Here is an 18,147-nt window from a genome sequence, read left to right as displayed (position 1 = left end):
ATGAAGGATGAATTCTCTCCAGCCCCACCAATCCGATCTTCCTATGCCTCTACTACTCTGACATCTCCTTGTATTGTCACTGTGTAACTTGCTTCATGAACAGTGTCCCCAGACTAATTTCCTCGACAACACAATTTGGGTCCTAACCATTTTAATACGTCTCGTAGTAGATTCCCAGAAACTGTTTGCTGAATGAATAAGTAGATGCTATTTATAAGGCCATGATCCTCGTAAATTCTCACTAGGCTGCTTCTTGTTCCTGCCCCTGAAGCTGCTGAAGACCTGTGCTCCCTGTCTGAACTCACTCTAAGCTGGACCAAGAGGAAGTGGGAGCAGAGAAATTCAGGGGGCAGCACAGTGTGGTGAAAAGTAGACTGGGGGTCTTCCTGAAGCGATGGCCAGAGAAAGACAAGGATACGAGTATCGGATCGCTGTGCCTTTCTTGGACATCCAGCAAAGGTTCAGCCTTAACACAGATCAATGGTGGACAATCCAGAGTGCTGAACAGCCCTACAAGATTTGTTGCTGGATGCCATGCTTTTGAAAAAGAATGGATAGAATGTGCACATGGAATCAGTGTTATCCAGGCAGAGAAAGTGCAAGATAGAATATGATGACTCCGTAGAGTGTTTGCTTCCGCAGAAAATGATGGGTACCATCAGGAAACAACAGGATATGCTGATAAAGGAAGGTAAGTACACCCCTCCACCTCACCACATTGGCAAGGAAGAGCCTCGGCCCTGAGCAGAGCAGCTGCTGATGTCTGGAGGTTGATTTTCCTGTTCTCTGTTCTCCACTATAAAGGTTGTTTATGGAAAACCTCCTTGTCAAAGTGTATAAAAATAAAGGATTGCTCCATCCTAAAAAAAAAAAAAAAAAAAAGAAAAAGAAAAAGAAAAAGAAAGAAAAGAAAAGTAGACTGGGGCTGTGGTCCTGGCCATCAGAGACTTAACCTGTCTGGGCTCAGTTTCTACATCTATATGTGATCATTAGAGCAGATCGGGTTTGAAAACTCGAAAGCCCACGGAGGCTAGGAAAATAATGTAGAGAAGGCAACAAAGGGGGAAGGTGGCACCCTCCCTTTGTTGGAGAGCAGGCATGCTCCTTGCACAGCACTGCCCTTCAGTGCCAGCTGATCATCGCCAATTGACGCAAGACTGTGGGTCAAGTCTTGTGGCAAGATTGTCTGATCTTTCAAAGGAAGGCAGCAAAGTGGATTTTTATGTGAAGTCTCTTGAGTAGGTCAAACTCAAGTCCATAGGCCATTTACAGCCTGGAGGCCACTGGTTTGTGCTCTGAGCACCAGCGGACCACCTGGCTTCGTTCCAGCTCTTCAATTCTGTGTGTTCAGGAGAGGGGAACATTCTTGGAAATACTGTTTAAAGGAAGGACCCAAAGTCTGGACCTCATTCTGGCTGCTGGGCCTCCGGTAATTGCCAGCCTGACCCCTAAACTGCAGGTTTATGCAAGGCATATCCCCTGTCTGCCAGCTCCCCGCGGCCCCGCTGACACACACACACATCAGGGAGCAGAAATGGGGGATGAGGAGGAGACAGTGATCTTTTGTCCTGGGGTGGGCCAGGGTGCAGCCCCTCCTGTTCTGCCCCTCGGAGTGTCAGCCTTGCCTACAGAGCTAGGCCTAGGGGCAAACTCCCCACCCTTAGACTGCCCCGCACAGGGGTGCCTATCGGTGATATAGTCTCACCTAATAAATTCCCGTCAGAAAGCTGTCAGGGCCCGGGAAATAAATAATGATATTTAACATTTTGTAATAACAACAATTAACCAGTAAATAATGTCCTTTAAACTGCAAACGCTAGAGTAAATTAATTCTTCTAATGAGCTGTCAGGCACGGAAGAAAAAAGTCCCCGTGTTTTTTGTTGCCAAGCGGCTGCCATGTGAGCAGCGGAGGGAGCTCACCTCGGGCCCTGGGAGCTCATTACAGGGAAGCACGAGGCGCGGGGTTCTCGAGGAATCAGCCAGGCCTCGCCTGCACCCACGTGGGCACTCAGCTGCCGCCTGCACCCGGAGCCCCACGGTCCCGCCCGCATTGCGCACCGCGCGCCCCTCCAGGTGCGGATCGCAAATGGGCAGCACGCAGGGCATTTCAATTAGAGACCTCCCCCCTCCCTTCTGGTCGCCTGGGCGGCGCTCAGCCTTGAGGTGGTGGGAGACAGGAGCTGGGAACGGAGGAGGGAGGAGGGGGAGAAGCCCTGTGCGTCCCTAGTCCTTGCTGCGTGACCTTGGAGGGGTTTCTTGTCCTCTCTGGGCGGGGAGGTTGTAAATGGAAATGTGAAGCTAATCAAACCAGATGTGATTACTTCTGAGCTCCTGAGAAGTCCGTGACCATAAAAAGACACCTAAGAGTGAGGCAGCTCTTTATGTACTGATTCGGAGTAATCTCCAAGATATATTGTCAGGTGACAAAAGCGAGGCACAGAAGAGCTTGCAGGGGATGTTATGTCTTGTGTATTAAAAATAGGACTCAAGAAAGAGAATATGTGTCCGTGTTTGCTTGTATATGTCTAGACAGGAAGCAGGTAACTTTGCTTGCCTCTGGGGAGGGGAACCTGGAGACGGGGGCTGGAGGGAGAGTTCAGTGAACAACCTTTTATATCCTTATTGTTTGAACCATGTACAGGTATTACCTATTCAAAAAATAAACGTTACGAAAAACAAAGCCATACACGTCAGAGGTCAGCTTTTCTCTCAGTAGCTTTCAGGAAGTGGAAGCCACAGGGACCCAGCTGAACTGAAGCCCCATCTGAAATCCCTCCAGAGAGAGAGAGAGCGAGAGCGCACTGCCTCTCTAATAACTTATTCTAGAGACAAGCTCATGAGTCAGGAAGTCCTTCCCAGTAGCTAATCCCATTCCCTCCTGCTATAATTTTAGTTTCTCTCTTCATGTTCTGTGTTTGGTGGGTGAAAGGGCTGATAGATAATTCTCTGCAGAGAGCTGGGGGTAGAGGACAACCACTATATGGACAGGAGAGAGTGAAGGGCACCCCCGGCCCTCTGGAGCCCACAGGCCTGGGTTTGGATTCACTTCTGTCACTTGCTCACTGTATGGTGTTGTATGTCACTCTCCCCACTGCGCTTCCGCTTCCTGTGGTCCCCGCCTCCCTCGGGGAGGATATTAAGTGCTGAGCCTGGTGAACAGGCATCTCCTTCCCATGGAAGCCTGCAAGTCCATTGCTGCCCAAGACGGATGGAGACTCCCTGCACAATCCTGGGTCATCTGCCCACCCCTCCCCAGATCTATGCCTCTCCCAGCTGTGATGCCCAACCCCACCTCCCACCCGGAGCAGCCAGATACAGCCTCCCTATGGCCAGAAGCAGCTTTGCCTATTTGGCACCTAAATTGTCATGCCCTGAATCCAGAACAGGTTCAAGGTAGCTGGTGGCTGAGAGATAGTGTTGGAGCCAGAAATCACCAGATGTGATCACTTCTGAGCTCCTGAGAAGCCCGTGACCTGAGATACCTAAGAGTGAGGCAGCCCTTTACACACTGGCCCAGAGCTTGAGGAAAGCACTTGAGCGGCTGCTATGGGGCTCGGGGTGAGAGAGGGGTTCAAGCCAGGAGAACTCCCAGCCCCCTATCACCATCTGACCAACTCCCCCTTTATCTATTTTGTATCCTTGCCATCCTCATAAAGTGTCTTTTGATTAAAGAGTTTCTTAGCTGGCCAGGCACAGTGGCTCATGCCTGTAATCCTACCACTTTGGGAGGCCGAGACAGGCAGATCACGAGGTCAGGAGTTCAAGACCAGCCTGGCCAACATGGTGAAACCCCATCTCTACTAAAAATACAAAAATGAGCCGGGCGTGGTGGTGCATGCCTGTAGTCCCAGCTACTCAGGAGGCTAAGGCAAGAGAATCGCTTGACCATGGGAGGTGGAAGTTGCAGTGAGATCACGGCACTAAATTCCAACCTGGGTGACAGGCGAGACTCTGTCTCAAAAAAAAAAAAAAAAGAGTTTCTTGGCTAAAACATGTTTGAAATGCCCTGACCTCCGTCATTCAGAACTGGGCACCCAAGGCATGGGGTTTCAGAAAGAGCAGGGACAAGAGGGGGAAAGAACCCAATGCCTATTGAGGACCCACTTTATACTAGGCACTTCCCATGCAATTTTCCCTCTTAATCCTCAAACCTGTGGTTTGAGTAATATTATCCCCACTGTATGGACAGGATGAGGGAAGTTCCAAGGGGTTAAGAGATTTGCCTAGGTGTATTCAACAAATAAGTTGTAGCTGGGCTAGAATTTGGACCCAGATCTGCTGACTTCAAAGCCACATCTCCTAACACACTGCTGCCTGTCCTCACCTCACCATCTAGACCTATTAATGGGATGGGGTGGAAGTGGGGTGGTACAGAGCTGGGGTGTGGGAAGGAGGCCAGCTCAGCCTCTTGACCCTCTCATTCCTCAACATCCTCTACTTAGTACCTGAATCATTGAGATGAAAGTTCAAGGAACAATTGCTGACTGTAAGAATTCATGAGAAAGGCTCCCCCTTCCCTGGGAGCTTGGAAGAAATGCGCTGGCTTGTCCTCTCAGAATCTGCTTCCTCCTCTCTCAAGTAGGAATTACTTAACCAGGCAATATCTAGACAGGGGGAGAGTATGGCACCTCTGATGTCATCTTTAGGAGAGTATGGTGGCTGAAGCTTAGGCACAGAAGTCTAATACACATGGGTTCAAATCTAGGCTCTACCACTTACAAGCTGTGTGACTCAGGACAAGTTGTTTAACCTCTCTGAGCTTTATTTTCCTTCCCTGCAAAATGTGGATCATCGCTACTGATCTCTTTGGGCTGTCACAAAGGTTAGGAAGATGATGTGTATACACTACTTAGCATGGTGCCTGGGCATAAAGTAGGCACCCAATACATGACTACATCTATCCTGATGAGTTTTTTGTTGTCCTGCCAGACAAACTCAGTCTCCCAGACCAAAAAGGGCAGTTGTCCTGGTGCCTGAGATAGGCAGCCTACCTCTGCAGCTGCCTAATTTGGGAGGCAGCCCAGAAAGGCCTCCAGGCTTGGGTTTTTGCAAAGGGCAGCGGAAAATCGAAGCTGAAGCCAGCAAAACAAGGATCCCAGCAGTGGATTTGAGTCAGCTCCTTCTGGGTCTGGGGGTTCAAGAGTCTTCCTCAAAGTAACACAGCTTCCTGGTTACCCTGTCCTCCATGTAGCTGCCCCCCTGGCCTGAGTCCTCTGAGGGCCCTGGGCACCTGTGTGCACAGAGCATCAACTGGGAAAGAGGGGTGCTCCAGTGAGCAGAGGAAGCTGGGTCTCAGCCACGCGGAAATTAAAATCAGTTTGCCCAGCACTGAGTTACCATGTCGCCTGAAATCAGATTGATTTCTTGGGCTTGTTGTGACGGCAGTGTTGCAATTGATTTGTCTGGATGGCGGGGAGTTTATCTATTCAGAGCTGTCTGTCATTGATCTGAATAAGCTGCTAAAATAGCCCAAATACCTGGCGAGGGCGAGGTCGTCACCAACCTCAGCTCGATATTAATTATAATAATGAACAGGCATAAAGAGGGTTGGTTCATTGCCCGCCCAGCAGGGCTGGCCTCTATGAGGTTTGGTGTTTAATATTCATTTCAAGTCAACAATGTGCAAAGAGCAAGTGGACTCTCCTAAGCTGAGAGAAGTTTGCAGGGGCAATGATGCTGATCTGTGCTTCCATGGGACTAAGAAGGAGCCAGTGCTGCTGAAACAGAAAAGGTTTAGGTTAGACCTCAAGAAGAACTTCCTAATGACCAACCGTGGATGGACATAGAATATCTAATTCACTTATTAGCCTGGACAAGTTACTTCTCCTCCTTGACTCAGCTTCCTCCTCTGCCTGGCCACCATGGTGAAACCCCATCTCTACAAAAAGTACAAATATCAGCTAGGTGTGGTGGTGCATGCCTATAGTCCCAGCTATTTGGGAAGCTGAGGTGAGAGGATCACCTGAGCCTGGGGAGGTTGAGGCTACAGTGAGCCATGATTGTGCCACTATACTCCAGCCTGGGAGTATAGTGAGAAGTAAGTATTATTATTATTTTTTTTTTTTTTTGAGACAGGGTCTCACTGTCTCAATGAGTGAGACCCTGTCTCAAATAATAATAATAATAATAATAATAATAATAATACTTACTTCTTGGAGTTGCTGCTACTGCTGCTCCTGGCCAAATAGCAAGACAAGGAAAAACAAAACAACAAAACTGGCAGGCTTTTCTGGGTTGTAGGTTCAGGGAGCAGCAAAGGGGTCCTACTTTGGGTGACAAATCACCCTTCTCAGCCTTGGTACAGAGCGAGAATTCCATCAATGGGGCTTTTATAATAATTATTGATTCTGTGAATATTTATTGAGCCCCTGCTACATGCCTGAACCTGAAGAAAAATTATTGAACAAGCCATGATCCCCAGCCTTTAAGGAGATGAATTCTGGGGTTTCTATGGGAGCTAGAGCACCCCCCTCACTGGAGGCTCTCAGGAATAAGGGTGAGCCCTATCTCCGGGAGATAGCTTAGAAAGTGCTCCTGGAGGCAGGCAGCTGGATGTGAAGACTTCACACGGTAGCCGCATGGGGCTGTTTGAGGCAGAAGACCCTACTAAATACCAGCCAAGAAGAGCCCCTCCAGAATATTGTTCTTTCAGAAAGGGAGGATCCTTCCCTCGATGGGTCTTGCAAAAATGTGGTCAGACTTGGGGTTCAAGTCTGCAAGAAGCCAACAGTGACCAATTGACTCCCCTGCCCTTAAAGACACCAACTGAAATTGCAGCAAGAGACATGGAGGTTAAATGGAGACCATGATGAAGAGATTCCTCTGTCTGTCTGGAAGCCTGGTCGGCTGCCTTCCTTGTGACATTCCTTCCTCTGTTCCTACAAAGCTCTCCTCTCTTCTCCACCTCGGCTGCTAGTGGAGACCCCCATGACCAGCCTTAAGAGAAACATCAGAAGAAAGTTAATAGCAAAACGCTCTGGCGGATCTAATTGATTTTTTTCCTATTGGTTCCCTAATATAGGCAACACTGTTCCTGCCGCTTTTCTGGGCTGGAGATTATGTCATAAATAAAGAGATTTGCTCCCTATTTCCATGTGCTTATCTTTAATAAGTTAAGAACTCAACAAGCTTTAGGAGGGCTTGAAATAAGCAAGAGATCCAGCGGTGGCTTCGGTGTGGCGGTGGCTTTATTTCAGAAAAGGGGGAGGCAGATTGCTGAGGCGGGTGGAAGAGAATTTCCATTCTTTGAGCTGCATTGGGCCTGGGCTCAGCTGGGAGAAGATAGGGGCAAGTGGGAGAGCTGGGGGAGGAAATTCGTGGTGGCAGATATGGCAAAATGGATGGACCCAGCCCACGGGGCTGCGGCTAATGTGGGAGTTAAGAACATAGGTTCTGGCCGGGCGCGGTGGCTCACGCCTGTAATCCCAGCACTTTGGGAGGCCGAGGCGGGCGGATCACGAAGCTAGGAGACTGAGACCATCCTGACTAACATGGTGAAGCCCCGTCTCTACTAAAAATACAAAAATTTAGCCGGGCGTGGTGGCGGGCACCTGTAGTCCCAGCTACTCAGGAGGCTGAGGCAGGAGAATGGCGTGAACCCGGGAGGCGGAGCTTGCAGTGAGCCGAGATCACTTGAGGCCAGGAGCGCCACTGCACTCCAGCCTGGGCCACAGAGCGAGATTCTGTCTCCAAAAAAAAAAAAAAAAAAAAAAGCAAAAAGGAACATAGGTTCTAGAGCCAGGTAGCCTGGGTTCAAATCTCAGCTCCGTCATTGTTTACTAGCTGTGTGACCTTGGGCAAGTTACTTAGCCTGTTTCTGCATTTTAAAAATGGATAATATCTAGCTCATAGGTTGTTGTGAGGATCAAAATGTAAAGTGCTTAGAACAGAGCCTGGCACAGAATATGCACAGAATATATATTAGCCAGTATATTATTAAGACATCCTCTAACTCAGTTCACCTTAACTGTTGCTGAACCTGTGCCATGTGTCAGGCCCTGGTCTGGGCTTCATAGATGAGTGAGACACAGCTCACTCTGACTTCAAGGAGCACCCAGCTCCTGTGACTGATATGAGCTGGGTGTCCACCTAGGGGGAACCCAGAAAGTGAGCGGTCACCCCTTTCCAGGAGAGACTGCTGTCCTATGGCCCTCTCTTGAGGTTCACCCACTCTCCAGTTCTGGACACCCCACAGATTAACTCACATTTCCTGAAAACTGATGGTGAACAGAAACCGTGCAGCGCGGGCAGAAACAGCCTCACTCAAGTTTAAGTATTGTGCACCTCGTGTGCGCCAAGCTCTGCTATTTATTTGCAGGCTCTCATTTAGTCCTAATCAACCGTACGAGGACAACAATATTGCTATCTCCCATTTTACAGTTAGGAAACCAAGGAACAGAAAAGTGATTTGCTCAAAGACTTACAGCTAGCGAGTAGCAGAGTGAGGATTTGAATCCAGGTCCATTGACTTCCCCTGCTCTAAACATTGCCCTCTAGCCCTCACCCTGCACTTACCGTGCACTTACAATCGCAGACATTAATAAGGCATATATAATATGCAAGACCCTAGGCTTAAGGGCTGAGGGGATAGAAAAAGAAACAGAAACAAGTACAAGTAGATAGAAACAAGCATCTACTATGTGCCAAGCTCCCCAACAGGTTATCTCACTGAATACTTTTCTGAAAGGCAAGCGGCATCATTTTCCTTTCATAGGTAAAGAAATGGAGATTCTGAAACTTGCCCAAGGCAAACATTAGGCTGGGATGATTTGGACTGAGGCCTGCCTCTGAAGTCTAGCCAATGCTCAGGATGACCCTCAGCCCTCAGCTTCTTTTTTTCTTTTTCTTTCTTTCTTTTTTTCTTTTTTGAAAGAGTCTTGCTCTTTTGCCCAGGCTGGAGTGCAGTGGCACGATCTTGGCTCACCACAACCTCCGCCTCTCAGGTTCAAGCGATTATCCTGCCTCAGCCTCCTGAGTAGCTGAGACTACAGGTGTGCACTACCACACCCGGCTAATTTTTGTATTTTTAGTAGAGACAGGGTTTTGCCATGTTGGCCAGACTGGTCTCGAACTCCTGACCTCAGGTGATCCACCCCCCCCCCTCGGGTTTCCAAAGTGCTGGGATTACAGGCATGAGCCACCGCACCCAGCCTCCCTCGGTTTCTTGATGAGCAGTCCCTTTCTAGCAGGCCTTGCTCTTGCCTACTCCGAATGCGGCCCTACTGCAGATGGGTTGAGAAGTGAAGCCCTCCGGCTGATGGGCCTTGGGTGACCTCCCCTTTTCCCAGGAGATGATCTCTATCCCAGGCTTCCATTTTGTATTCTTCCTTTCTCTTGCAGGCCATTGTCTGGACCCACAGATTCTGTTGCTTTAAGGACTGGTGACCTCACAATCAGTTGCCATAGAGACCATTGTGATGTCACAAATAGAGGACAAGTAGTTCAAGGAGGAGTGGGGGAGGGAATATGCTAGAATTAAGGGACATTGGGAATTTCTGTCCTATTTTCATGCTCAGAAAAGGAAGTGGCTAGAAGTGTATCCAAGTCTGGGTTATGATGTCTAAGGGAAACTTGACCATGCTCTCATATCACTTCCCCTGGGTTCTCCTGAGACTGTGATGCCTCTAAGGCCCAAATAAAGGGTTAATGAGAAGGAACATCAGAAACACTCCCCACCATTCTGGGGCTATAAGAAGCGGGCTGCTTTTGTAGCAGGAAGGAATAGTATTAGATGCCAGGAGGATCTGTGTGACTGGAAGATCTCCCTGGAGGTGATGAAGGACCCTTGCCTTGGGAAGCTTGAAGCGTGGGAGACTTGGCCTCTAGGGCTTCCAGAGCCTTGTTTAAGTAACTTGTGGAGATAAACATGCTGTGTTACAGGGTGTTGGGGCTGTTTCCCCTCCCTGATCTGAGAGCTCCTTGAGGGCTCTCCCTCTCCAGTAGCTAGTTCAGGTCCTGGCATACACACAGGGCTCAATAAGTGCTCACTCATTCAGTAAATGAATAAGTGGGTGATGAATGAATTGAGAGGTAGTAAGGTGAAGGATGAATGAATAAATGGGCAGATGGATGGGCAGGTAGGGCTCCTAGAGATTTCGTACCAGCCACTAAGCTTTGCTACACCCCAGCTCTCTAGCTACATCCCACACCACAATTCTTGTTTGTTGCCATCCAGCGCCACTAACCATCTCTTAGTCATGCCTACCCATGTACATGCTGTTCCCTCTGCATGGAATGCACTTCTCTTCCTCTTCAATTAAATAAATCATCAACATCTCGTTGTAGCTTCCCAGTGCCCACCTGCCAGGGGCAACCCACAGGATGCACCCGTGGCCTCTTCCCTCTTTCTTAGGAACTCACCCCACCTGGTGACCCACTTTCTCATCACATGACCATCAACCTGGCACCAGGTTCCCAGCCCCAGAGCAGCACCATAAACCCAATGCCTCTGGACAGATGTATTTTATGTAAGTTCAAGCACTAGAAATATTGAGTTCAGAGGATTTTATTTCTAGAGCCCTCTATATTTCTCCGGGATTATTGCCTGTCTTTGTTCCCTCCCTCTCTTGGTTATTATCTTTGGACCCTTTCCAAGCCAAGCTGCCTTGATTGCTTGGAATGACAAAGGCCCCCAGCATCCTCCCATGGTGTCTCTGGGTCTGGTGAGAGTGACCTTGGGGAACCCTTTCTTTTTCCTTCAGCATAACCCTGCTGGTGGCCACAATGCCAGGCAACCTTGGCTTTTAGGAGCTGGCTTCACTAAGAGACTCTCTAAGTGTCAGGGAACATGAAGGGATGGTGAAAGTGGAGACCTCATGCCCCCCAGTTGCAGGAGGCTATGCTTAGAATAAGCTCTGGGGTACAGAGGAGATGGAGAAGGCCAGCTGTTCTCGCCAACCTAGACTGACACCAAATTAATAGCATTCAAATGAGATGCAAAGCATTATGCAAATCTAGAGGAGAAAGCCACTCTTACCAGGCTGTTGGAAGGCCAGCACCTTGAGTCCTTTGTGAAGGACCCCACGGGCTTCTTTCAGCTTCAACCCCGGAACCTTCAGCACTAGCTGGTGTGAAGAATCCAGTGAGACTGGTACAGCCTTCTCCCTGATCATCTGATCTGGTGCTCACTCTGGCCTTACCCCACCGCAGGCACTCAGGGCCTCCTGAAATGATACAGAGGCAGCCACGGAAGGTAGTACAACCTCCCTCTGGATGCCAGAATTCCGGCTCCCCACTCATCAGCAGTGTATGCAAAGTAGATGCAGGGTTTTCTGCATCTATTTAACTGTCCATTAAAATGGCCCCTTGCCCATCACCTCTGCACAGGCTCAGGCTTCCAAATTGCCAACCCCCGCTGCCTGCAAGCACCATGTGGTTCCTGTGCCTGGTAATTGCTGTGGTGTTTGTTGAGCTGTATTTGCATTTGATTGTCATTTAACTTTCCATCTTTCTCCTTCAATCAGACCAGAGATTGGGTTTTTGCAATTGATTATTCATTTCATTTTCAGCCCCTTGGTGGTTTTCAAAGAGTTTCTCTATTAGTGCCACAAATTTGAATCCTGGGACTTCTCCTGCCACATGATAGGGAAAAGCCTCCTCTCATCCATCCCAGAGTTCCAATGTGAAAATAATCTAGCCAACACTGTAGATCTTAAGTCCTATCCCCAGTCTCCCTGTTTCAGCACCTGCCTCATTTCTGCCCAGCCGGTGGCATTAAACATTTATGGCGCTGTGGAGGATCAAAGGCCTCAGCTGGGGGTGGTGGGCAGGCTGGAGGCCTCTGTTTGGAGATGGAAAGTAGCTCACATCAAATCACTTTCTGCTGCTGTCTCCATCTACTCTGGGGTCTTCCTACAGCCAATCTGGTCCAGCTCCTGGAGCAGGAGCAAATGCCCAGAGCCAGGGCTCTCCATTTATCAGAGCAGGGCCCTCATTCTGCCCCTAAATTCAGTGGGTTGACTTTGGGTAATGCAGGGAGCACTGGCTGGAGCACTGGCATCCCTGACTGTTCCAGGCACTGCAAGGTCTGGAAGCCTGCTCCACGAAGTGAGTTGAGGTAAGCAGGCAGCTCTGTATCCCTGGGAGCCTCTGGAGTGAGGTGGCAGCCCCTGCCCTTGCCTCCCTGAAACCCCAAAACCCCTTTGGCTCCACAAAAGATACAGCTCTAGTTTGAAAGCTGTCTTAGAAAAGAGTAATTTTCTCCTCCTCTTGCACAGAAAGCAAGTGTCATCTCAGCAGAGACTTCAAAATAAGTCACCAATGTGCTTGTGATCCTACAGGAATTGGAGAAGTGAAATTGGCTTCTCCAAGGATGGGGGCTATACGTATGTCTGGCTTTGTCTGGACAGGGCTTGGGTTCTCTGGGATTGAAGAGCCCCTTCTTCCCTCTCTCTGGGCTCTCAATCCTAATTCAGTCACTGTAGCTCAGACACACACCCCACCCCCTGGCTTCTGAGTCAGCCGTGAACCCCACAGTTCCTACCACTTGCCATAGTGCTTGAAAACATACCTTAAGGATGCCAGACTGCTCTGTTACAGTGCAAATATCTTTGTGATGGGGTAATCCCTTCAGTGTCGCCACCAAGGATGTCCTTCAGCTCAGGTGACCACAAAGCCTCTCACAACCAGGCCCCAGGCTACTCCAGCCCTTTCTCCTACTTCCCAGCAGGGACTCTGCTCGAGCAGAACCAGTCTTCTCACTGACTCCAGACTAGCTTGCATTTTCCACCACTGTGCCTCTGCATAAACCACACTCCTCAACTTTGAATGTCTTCCCTCTCCCTCTCCATTGAATCATAAAACGTATTTGGGCCGGGGCAGTGGTTTGTGCCTGTAATCCCAGTCCTTTGGGAGGTCAAAGAGAGAGGATCACTTGAGCCCAGGAGTTTGAGACCAGCCTGGACAACATAGGGAGACCTCATCTCTACAAAAAGGTAAAAAATTAGCCGGGCATGTTAGTGCACACCTGTGGTCCCAGTTATTCAGGAGGCTGAGATGGGAGAATCACTTCAGCCCAGGAGGTCGAGGCTGCAGTGAGCCCTGATCACACCACTGTATCCCAGCCTGGAAGACACAGTGAGACCCTGTCTCAAAAATTAATTAATTAATTTTTAAAAACATATTCAACTTGGTTTCACCCATTCATTGTGTGAAGATATCACTGACCTTGCCTCATCCCCAAAAGAAACAATTGTCCTCTTCTTCATTATCTCACAGCACTCATTTGGCACCAATGACCGGCCTTGGGCTTTAGACACTCCTCATCCTCGTTGCTTATTCACAAATATTTATTGAACATCTACTATGTGCCAGCCACTGAGCTAGATCGTGGGTAGATGAGACAGAGGTGGTCTGTGCCTTCGCAAAGTCAACAACTAGTAGAGCAGACAGACAATTAAGCAAGCAATTACACAGACAGGGGAAGCCCAGGGTTCTCTGGGAGCAAAAAGCCAGGTGGGGGACGCAGAGAACAGGAGAAGTGAGAGCAGTGAGGGGAGCCTTGCAAATCCACCCAGAATGCCACTTTCAAAGGTGCATATGAACTGAGTAGACTATAAGCCTGCCAGCCCTGTATACAGCTGATTGTCCCCTTGGGCATTTTATTGTTCTCAATTTGTAGGTAATATCAAGGTTGGGTTAGGACAAGTCCTTTGGAGGGCATGACAGAGGGCACCTGACAAAAGCTCTGCTGTTTCCCAGTTTGGCCCAGGCTCTGCCTCAACCTGCCTAGGAACCCACTGCACAAAGGCTATGTTGACTGCCTTTAGGAGGGAGGGACAGCCCTAGTGCATTGTCATGCGCATCATGCAGTACAAGCCCATCTTCTGAGCTCAAGGTGCAGTGCTATATTCTGGGACTTGTAGTCTCCATTAGACCCTCTAGGTTAGTTCAGGCCATAGGGAAGGTGATGTGGCAAGTTCCAAGATGGCTTCTCTCCTCCTTCTTTATGTGCATAGTGCCCAGCCCATCAAGGAGCCCTGTTGCTAAGAGAGTCAGACAAGCCTGCCACCAACTCCCCATGATCATCCTGGCATACAAGGTTCATCGCTAGGTCATGACTCACTCCCCTTGCCCAAGCTGCCTAGCCATGAGGGACCAGGAATACTAGAGGAGCCCAGGAATACTTTCAAGGAGGAAAGGAGGAATCTCATGACATTTGTCAGCATTTCCCTAAACTTCCCTCAGCCACCTCTTCTTCTACCTCTGTGCCTCTTCCCTTCCTCTGTTGGCAACTCTCTTTCTGCCTCCCCTCTTGCACCTTCTTTCCTGGTTTCCTCTCGTCACCCCTGATTCTTTCATTGACTCCTCGTTCTTCCTGCCTTCGTTCTGCTACTGCCCTCCTTTTCCTTAGCTTCTCAAAACAACTGTCCAGAAATCCCAGCGTCTTCCTAATTCCACATGCCATCTGCCTGCTGCCTGGGATTCTTTATAGCAGTCATCACAGCTCCCCAGAGCCCACAAGAAGAGGGTCTGGAGAGAATCCAACCAGCAGAGTTGGGAGACTCTGGTCAAGAGGACCAAAACACTAAGGAACATGAGCAGAAATTTCACCACCTGCTTCCAGGATGAGGTCAGGAAGGGCATTGGACAATGACTGGAGTCTGGAAGCTTTGGAGAGGAGCCAAATTCATATGAAAAGAACTAAACAAGGCCAGGTGCCGTGGCTCACGCCTGTAGTCCCAGCACTTTGGGAGGCTGAGGCAGGCGGATCACGAGGTCAGGAGATCAAGACCATCCTGGCTAACAGGGTGAAACCCCGTCTCTACTAAAAATACAACAACAAAAAAAATAGCCGGGCGTGGTGGTGGGCGCCTGTAGTCGCAGCTACTTGGGAGGCTGAGGCAGGAGAATGGCGCAAACCCAGGAGGCGGAGCTTGTAGTGAGCCGGGATTGTGGCACTGCACTCCAGCCTAGGCGACAGTGCAGACTCTGTCTCAAAAAAAAAAAAAAAAAAAAAAAGTAAGAAAAGAAAAGAACTATGGCCAGGCACGGTGGCTCAAGCCTGTAATCCCAGCACTTTGGGAGGCCGAGACGGGCGGATCACGAGGTCAGGAGATCGAGACCATCCTGGCTAACACGGTGAAACCCCGTCTCTACTAAAAAATACAAAAAACTAGCCGGGCGAGGTGGCGGGCGCCTGTAGTCCCAGCTACTCGGGAGGCTGAGGCAGGAGAATGGCATAAACCCGGGAGGCAGAGGTTGCAGTGAGCTGAGATCCGGCCACTGCACTCCAGCCTGGGCAACAGAGTGAGACTCCGTCTCAAAAAAAAAAAAAAGAAAAAGAAAAAAAGAAAAGAACTAAACAAAAAACTGCCCTTCTCCCAGGGGCAATAGGGAGTTCAGCCCTCCTATTCCTCTACAGTGAATAATAATATCAGCCATAGGATCCTGTCCCATTGTACCCATTAAAGCTCTTCAAGTGAGCCCATCCATGAGCCCCTGCCTTGAAAGAGCAGCCTCAGGATGGCACAGCTGTGACTTCCCCCTTGCTGTCCTGTGACTCACTGGGGCTCCTCAGCCCAAGCAGGGCCCTGGAAAGTTATTTTTCCATGCCTTTAATAGTACAGCCTACTCCCCTGGGCCTCCTTCAAGTCTCTATCTAAAACAGCCGTAGGGCACAGTGGCTCACACCTGTAATCCCAGCACTTTGGGAGGCCAAGGCAAGAGGATCACTTGAGGCCAGGAGTTCAAGACCATTCTGGGCAACATAGTGAGACCTTATATCTACAAAAAATTTAAAAATTAGCCGGGTTTGGTGGCGCATGCCTGTAGTCCTAGCTACTCAAAAGGCTGAAGTGAGAGGACCTCTTGAGCCCAGGAGTTTGAGGTTACAGTGAGCTATTAATATAATTGTGCCACTGCATTTCCAGCCTGAGCAACAGAGACCCTGTCTCTAAAAACGATAATAAAATAAAATGAAACAGCTCTAGGAAACCCTGTCTCACGCCTACCCCATTTTCTCCACCAGTTCCAGAAACCTGGGCAGAGATGGCATGAAGGGTCTGTATCGACTGTCATTGTGGCTTCTCTCGTCCTGCACAGGGGCCAAGGCAGAGTCCTGGAGATCCAGGGCTATATGGAGACCCAGGATACTACCTTCAGCTGCCCACAGCTTGGCCCAGGTTTCCTCCTGCCAAGTGAAGAATATCTCCCCAAGACGCGAATGCCACTGGCTTTTAACTATAATATCAGGATAATTAAGCTTTTCTGTGAGCACAGTTTGCTGCTGATGCAGCTGCCTGGAGCCCTGGCATTTATTGAGCACAAAGTAATAATTTATTGTCCTTTGTACGCTCAAAAGCCATCTTCATTATCGGCCCAAGACGGAACTGCCACAAGGGCACACGAGCCTCACCAGCTGCCTCACTCTCGGATGTCTTCCCAGGTCACCCTTGATGCCCTCAGGTACCGGGATTGGGTGGAGAGGAGTGGGGAAGGTGTTGCTCTTTCTCATGGAGAATCAGAAGACAATCCACCTCCTTGGCAGGTTGTTAACGGGAGAGAGAGTGGCATGCTTGACTGGGTGTGGGCAGTGCAGAAGGGCAGGGGCCGTGTGCCCACATAAGTAGGGCAGTCTCGGTGGCTCGGGAGCCTGGGTTCCTGCCCCTGGGTCTCTGCGCCTTTGCTTGAGACTTTACGGTAAGCAGCTCCTCCCGCGCCCCCGCCCCCAGCCCGGCGCGGCGATCCCCGGCGCCGACGCCAGGCGCTGGCCGTGGTGCTGATTCTGTCAGGCGCTGGCGGCGGCAGTGGCGGTGACGGCTGCGGCCCCGCTCCCTCTCCCCGGCCGGACCCGGCTCTGCCCACGCGCCCAAGCCCCACCAAGCCCCCCGCCCTCCGGCCGCGGTCCCAGCCCGGGGCGCGGCCGCAACCAACACCATGATCCCGGCAGCCCTGCTGCTCCTGCCCTCGCTGCTGGCGCTCCTAGCTCACGGTAAGGGACTCCGGCGTTCGGCGGCAGGACGGGGGCGGGAGCGGGGCCCCAGGGGTGGGAAGGGAGACCCGGTGTCCAGCTTCGGGCATCTGGCTGCCCAGTCCAAGCACCGCGCCCCGCCGGCTGCGCTGCCCCTGGCGCCGGCCAAGCCAGGCGGGGCGCGGGCTTCGCGGGCGGGAAGCTGCCGCGGCTCCCGCCATTCGCGCCCGGCCGAGACCTCGCCTTTAATCATCTCCCCAGATCTAATGGGATTTCTCTGCTGCAATTCATCACGCCACCCACTCCCCGCATACACGCGCTCACCCGCGCGCTACCTCGCCACACTCTAGGCGTCTCAGGGCGCCGGGGCGCGTGCCGGGGGGCGCAGGGCAGTGAGTCGGGACAGTCCAGCTGACGACCCGCGGTCCCGCTTCCCCTGCCGCCCGCCAAACTTCGCTCGACTTTGCCGCCGGTTCCGGGGCCTCTTGTGTTCTTACTGCGGGGAGACTGGGCCGGATGGCGGCCGGACCCGGGGTTGGGACCTCCCTCACCTCCCCGTGGCGCTGCCACGCCAGAGTCGGGACCTAGAGCACAATTCTAGAGAGAAACTCCGAGGGCCTGGGCCCCCTATGTAGCTCCTAGCTCTGCCCTGGGCTGCAGCAGCGGAGATCCTGGGATAGAGACTCTGTCCTCCCCAAAGTCTTTTCCTTGTACACACACATACACACACAGAGAGACACACACACGCATACACACACCACTGCCCCGAGCTCTGCCTTCCTGCCTGGCCCCGATCCACTACCCACCTGCGCGGCAGATTTATCTCTGGAGGACCTGTTCCCCACACCCTGAGAGTTCCCGCGCCCCCTCTAGGAATCTGGTCCCCAACTTCATCGGTCTGGAGTAGAGGGAAGCTTGGCAATGGTGTGAGTGGCAAGAGAGTGTTGGGGAGAGGATAGGGGTTCCGTGCCTCTGGGAAGAGTCTTGTCTGGACCTGCCGTCCCGGCTCAAACAAGCTCTCATGGAAGCTACTGGCACCCACGTCCTTCTCCCGCTGCAGCCAGTCGGCTGGTAGGGTCGTCCGCAGAACCGCACTTGGAGTTGAGACCTGCCATCCCTTGCCATATGGTTTGAAGCGTCTGATGTGGAGAAGTGTGAGGGTGGGAGTTTTCCTGCTCCATCTTTTCAGGCCGCTGCCGAGGTCAGGGCAGCGTGGCCAGGGACAGGCTGGGCCGCT

General features: G+C 51.0%; 1 protein-coding gene and 1 pseudogene across 3 annotated transcripts in view; both read left to right on the top strand.

The window, feature by feature from the left end:
• The first annotated feature begins 394 nt into the window (after positions 1–394).
• On the top strand, positions 395–744 carry LOC115894922 (annotated as a pseudogene).
• Positions 745–16,326: 15,582 nt separating this feature from the next.
• Positions 16,327–18,147, top strand: part of SEZ6 (seizure related 6 homolog) — a 50,324-nt gene continuing 48,503 nt past the window's right edge. For 2 of the 3 annotated variants that reach the window (XM_010378324.2, XM_010378323.2), the window contains exon 1: positions 16,713–16,931. In XM_010378324.2, coding sequence (XP_010376626.2) covers positions 16,877–16,931 — 55 coding nt within the window. In that variant the 5' untranslated portion in view covers positions 16,713–16,876. Of the gene's footprint in view, positions 16,406–16,712; positions 16,932–18,147 lie in introns of those variants that run through there. The other variant, XM_010378325.2, reaches the window with a different exon arrangement.

Source organism: Rhinopithecus roxellana, chromosome 19 (assembly GCF_007565055.1).
Source record: "Rhinopithecus roxellana isolate Shanxi Qingling chromosome 19, ASM756505v1, whole genome shotgun sequence".
Taxonomy (NCBI): domain Eukaryota; kingdom Metazoa; phylum Chordata; class Mammalia; order Primates; family Cercopithecidae; genus Rhinopithecus; species Rhinopithecus roxellana.
Note: the sequence above shows the minus strand (reverse complement) of the source record. Positions and strands in the feature narration are given on the sequence as shown.